We start from the raw sequence: 5,000 nt of genomic DNA on the forward strand, positions 1-5,000 counted from the left end.
AACAAAAAATATTGAGATGGTAACTTTTAAGCTTGTTCGTCGAAGAGAAAAGAAGAGATGCAAACTTCAGATTTGCCTATCGTTGGACAAAGAGTGAAAATTTGTTCATACTTCAGAAGTTAAACTGGGGATCTTCCGTTCACAGTTGCATATTCGTATTACACATTCCATCTCAATACAATATTTATTATTTTGGTCATGGGATTGATAATAACAACGATGACGATGACGATGACGATGACGATGATAATGATAATGATAATGATAATGATAATGATAATGATAATGATAATGAATAATGACAATGATAATGACCATAACCAAAATAATAGCCTTAAATTTGATGATAATGACATAGCAATAACGATGATGATAGTGATGATGATGACGACCACGATGATGATAACTGACCCATCTTCCTTTCCTTCCTGCCGTTGTTTTCCAGAGTTCTGTCACCGTCATACCTCAAGCAAAGTGGAACATACAGTACATCGAACCCAGGCTTCTTTGCAGAATGGTCAATAAAACATGCTTTCCTGCCACTTATCCAATACCTGAGAACGCATTTCAGCTGGTTGCATTTTCTCACTGGACTAAAGATAAGGTAGTTCTCATATGGCAAAACAAGCAATATGTGGTACTTGTGTTATATATTGGAAATTTTTTCTGATGTCACACTAGTAAAGCCTTTATGCGGTGAACCTGTGCTAATTTAACCACTTGCTGTATTAAATCGCATCACTCTTAGTGATTTTGTGGCTATGAAGTCATCTGACGTAACCTCCGTTTGTTCATCCTCTAACCTCTGATTTCTTCCCTAGATGACATCAATTTTCAACGGGGCTGTCAAGGCCTTTGTGTCGTACCGCATAATCATACACTATCGACAGTCTAACAGTCTATCTAAGAAAGTTGAAGAACTATCGATTACTAGCCACCAAAAGCCGAATATTCCCGTAACGTTCCACTACTGTCCTGCCGATCCCGGCTGCCGTGTCGTCGTCGGGGAAGAGGAAGCCTTAAATTTCGTGTTCAACCGAGGGATTTTCACTGCCAAGATACAACACGAGAGGCGAACTCAACTGGTAGGCAGAGTAAACTTATTCGTACAATTTCAAATAGAGTGACAAAGCAGTATGATTTTTACGTAACTAGATAACAAAATTCAGCCGGCTTAGGTAGTGTCAATAGTTGACTGAGTCTTTTTGTGGGTGTTCAATTTCTTTTTGTAGTGCGAAATAGCTTGTTCTAAGTTTAGAGACTCGAGAAAGTCCACTGTTACTGTATAAGCGTCAATAAACAGTTTAAGTCTTCATCAGAATACAATCGCTGTTAATTCTATGATTTTCTTTTCTAGTCGTATCTACTTCTCGTGCCTCAAAACGTCTACTCCACAAGCCTACTTGAGCTACAGTCTAGCGACAAAGTTACTGAATTTTTGCAAAGTTGTGGTAAAGACCATTTCCATATAAACCCAGTTCGCGGTCGACAGTGTCGGCAGGATGTGTTCTCTTTGACGATGCGTTTCATAGGAGGTCCTTTACGATGCACGTGCAACGTTTTGGGCTCAAGGTCCTCGGTCTGTGAGGAGTTTGGTGGGCAGTGCTTGTGCCGGACCAATGTGGTGGGTAGGAAGTGTGACAGATGTAAGCTTGGTCACGCTGGATTCCCACGCTGTAGACGTAAGTGGAACATTCGTTTTTCATCAAAGTTGCCTGGAACAAATTACTTACCATTTGCCACTTACGATGAATAAATTTAATACAGCTTAACAGTAAATTAATAAAATGAGAAACAAATTACAATAAATTATACATCGAACTACAAAACTAATTATACATTCACTTAAGCAGTAAACCATGCATTAAATTGCCTAGATACAGCTTAACAATAAACCTTTGCACAGCTTAGCGATAATTATCTTCCAATGTCTTTCACTTCTTGCTTTCTACTAACAGTTACTTTCTTTACTAAGAGTAACAATATTAAAAAAAAGAAAGAAAAACTAGAAAAGAGAGCATGCACAGGTAGAGGAAGCAGAAGATTTTCTACATCCACTCCTTTCTCCTCTTCCGCCCTTCATGTCCTCCCTCAATGGGCAAGATGCAGAAAGACGCAGATTGGTTTTTACCGACATTCTCAACGATCTCTCTACTTTAGTATTACTCAAGATATTTTTATAACCCTTCGACACTCTCGTTTCCCATGTTTTCACCAATGTTAAAAAGCTTCTGTTGTTTTATTTACCAAGGGTGTGGCTGCCACGTGGTGGGATCAGTTTCTCCTACTTGTAGTACAAACGGACGGTGCCGCTGCAAGCCTGGATTTGGAGGATACAAGTGCGACAGATGTATATCTTCCACTTATTATGGATTCCCAAATTGCAAGCGTAAGTGGATATTTTTACTTTCGACTGTTGATTTTTGAGATTTATAGGAAACTGGGGCCTGGCAACAACATTGAAAGGCTTTATCGAAAGGATAAAGAGCGCGTTCGTTCGTTCTATGCTCCCCGTCATCCCCGCGCACTGCATTTTCATGCTTCTTTCAATGAAAATGATTAACTTACAAAAGTGACAATGAACAGAGCTAGAGGGATGGATAAGCTAAGTTGAAAATGTGTTGATCCACACCATGGTACAAGCATCCTAAGGGTTAAAAAGTGGACTTTTTGTTTAAATATCTCTTCATTTTCTGGTTTGCGAGGTGAGAAAGTATAAAACTTTTGGTGATGAACTTTTTAGAGCGGGTCAATGGCGATACTAGCTTAAAGAGGCCTCAAAACAGAGAGGGAGGGGCGAGGTATTAGAGCTTTTACTGTATACTGCTACGCACATGTCTGTGATTTAAGGATATTGACGATAGGATATCGATAATAATCCTAGTTTAGGACTTTTCCATAAGAAAGTTCTCTATATGCTACCGGATATAGACAACAGACGACTCTGAGGATAACGCTGTATCTCTTATGCCATTCAGCTTGCGCTTGCAACACTCGTGGCTCATTAAGCACTTTCTGTCGCTCAAGAGATGGCCAATGTCAGTGCAGGCGAAATTTCAATGGAAAGAAATGCAACGAGTGCAGAATTGGCTATTATGATTTTCCAAGCTGTAAGAAGTGTAGCTGTGAACCGGCTGGAATCAAATTACTCCCTGGTGAAAAGAATGGATGTGGATCTGTCGATAATGTAAGTACTAGCTAGAGAACCTCCAGACGTGATAAACATATAACACCTCCTTAACCCTTTAACTCCAAGATATAATTAGTAATTCTCTCGACAAGCTGTCATATATTTCCTTGTAAATTAGACGTAATCAAAAAGGAGAAGGTACATGTAAATCACGGCTGAGAGTTAAAGATTTAATTAAGAAATAAATTATCCAAACAAAATGGTGATGAGAATAAACTCATTTATCATCAAGGGTGTTTTATCTTGATATCAATACAAATTCTTTTAACCCGTTTCCCAGAGAACATGTAGAAACTCGAAGGGAGTTCTTGCACTGAATTTTCAAGGAAACTTGCGTTCCCCTCACAGCTAATCAGATTCGAAAGCTAAATCAATCCCGCGCTTCAGACAGTTTGTTTGTTGTTACTTTAAGTTCTCATTGCATAGCTCCTTGTTATTTTAACTGTTGGTCTGATAGGCCTTTGTGATAAATTTGATTCGGTTTTGGTTTTGCAACACCCAGGGATACATCGACTGAGTGTCAATCTCTCCTTCGTTCCCTAGACTAACTGCAGGTGCAAAGATAACGTGATGGGTGACAAGTGTGACAGCTGCAAACCGTTCCACTTTAATCTTCATATAAATAACCCTTTGGGTTGTCAGTCATGTGGCTGCAACACTAATGGATCTTTGGGATTGATCAAAACGTGTCACGAGACCACTGGACAGTGCCTCTGTAAGAGTCACGTAACTGGTCGCCAATGTGACCAATGCAAAGAAGGCTATTACAGCATCGAAGGACCAAATGCATTCGGCTGTAAACGTAAGTAATTTTCTTTCTAAAGTATTTAAGTAGACTCTCTTCTTCGTTACCTGTTTGGAAAATTCCCAATGACGTCTCGTTTGACCAAGAATGAGAAATTCTACCCACAGAATGACAACTTATTACTGAGCTACTGCAGTTTTTAAATCGTTTTCGTTTGGACGTTTCTCGTGCCTTGCCGTCAATCAGCTGTTTTGCAATCTTTAGCGCAGATACAAAACAAAATAGAAAAGAGATTTGTCAGTCAATGTATCTAAACTTTCGGTCTTAAGGAAATCCAACGTGGCCGTCCACGTTTGTGCATTTGGAATCAGCTTCATTTATGTTTACAACCCTTTCCAAAAGGAAAAAAAGCCGCTTTTCTTCCAAATAATTCTATTCTATTAAGTTTTGGAAATTTAGAAATACTATGCCATCTAGGCAAAGAGGAGATTCGTTAGCAGAGCGAGGTTTTGATCCTCGGACCTCTGGGTTATGGGCCCAGCACGCTTCCACTACGCCACTCTGCTGCTGATAGGTAAAAGGTCTGGAAAGAAAAGAGTGGATCGTCATTCACGCATTACTTTTAGCTTAGCTTTAGACTCACTTATTTGCGCCTTTTGTATTAAAACGTTTAGTCTGAGAGACGCCCATTTTACTTTTGAATATTTGTGTATTGAGATTCAGCTCCATTTGTGTTTATAACCCTTTGCAAAAGAAAAAAAAGTTGAGTCCCTTCCAAATAATTCTGTTCCATTAAGTAGGGAAAGTTTAGAACTATTAAGTACCTGTGTTATTCAAAAAAACATTATTAGCAGAGCGAGGTTTTGATCCTCGGACCTCTGGGTTATGGGCCCAGCACGCTTCCACTGCGCCACTCTGCTACTGATAAGTAAAACATAGGGAAACAAAAAGATTGAATCATCATTCATTCATTACGTTTAGCTTTGACTCACCCACTTGCTTTTTTTGTTTTGAAACGTTTAGTCCAAGAGACGTACATTTTCACTTTGAATGTTTGTGTATTTC

At 39.2% G+C, this 5,000-nt stretch overlaps 1 protein-coding gene and 2 non-coding genes across 5 annotated transcripts in view; 1 reads left to right on the plus strand and 2 right to left on the minus strand.

Annotated features, from left to right (window-relative positions):
* The window catches only part of LOC131798561 (laminin subunit alpha-5), a 33,284-nt gene that overhangs the window by 19,833 nt on the left and 8,451 nt on the right, over nucleotides 1-5,000 (plus strand). For all 3 annotated transcript variants that reach the window (XM_066162049.1, XM_066162050.1, XM_059116218.2), the window contains 6 exons: nucleotides 446-604; nucleotides 822-1,085; nucleotides 1,358-1,682; nucleotides 2,252-2,389; nucleotides 2,979-3,187; nucleotides 3,734-3,992. In XM_066162049.1, coding sequence (XP_066018146.1) covers nucleotides 446-604; nucleotides 822-1,085; nucleotides 1,358-1,682; nucleotides 2,252-2,389; nucleotides 2,979-3,187; nucleotides 3,734-3,992 — 1,354 coding nt within the window. The remainder of the gene's footprint in view (nucleotides 1-445; nucleotides 605-821; nucleotides 1,086-1,357; nucleotides 1,683-2,251; nucleotides 2,390-2,978; nucleotides 3,188-3,733; nucleotides 3,993-5,000) is intronic.
* Nucleotides 4,430-4,501, minus strand: Trnam-cau (transfer RNA methionine (anticodon CAU)). The gene has a single exon. It is a non-coding gene; the product is annotated as a tRNA-Met (tRNA).
* On the minus strand, nucleotides 4,784-4,855 carry Trnam-cau (transfer RNA methionine (anticodon CAU)). Its single transcript has one exon. It is a non-coding gene; the product is annotated as a tRNA-Met (tRNA).

The sequence above is a fragment of the Pocillopora verrucosa genome, chromosome 2 (assembly GCF_036669915.1).
Source record: "Pocillopora verrucosa isolate sample1 chromosome 2, ASM3666991v2, whole genome shotgun sequence".
Lineage (NCBI taxonomy): Eukaryota > Metazoa > Cnidaria > Anthozoa > Scleractinia > Pocilloporidae > Pocillopora > Pocillopora verrucosa.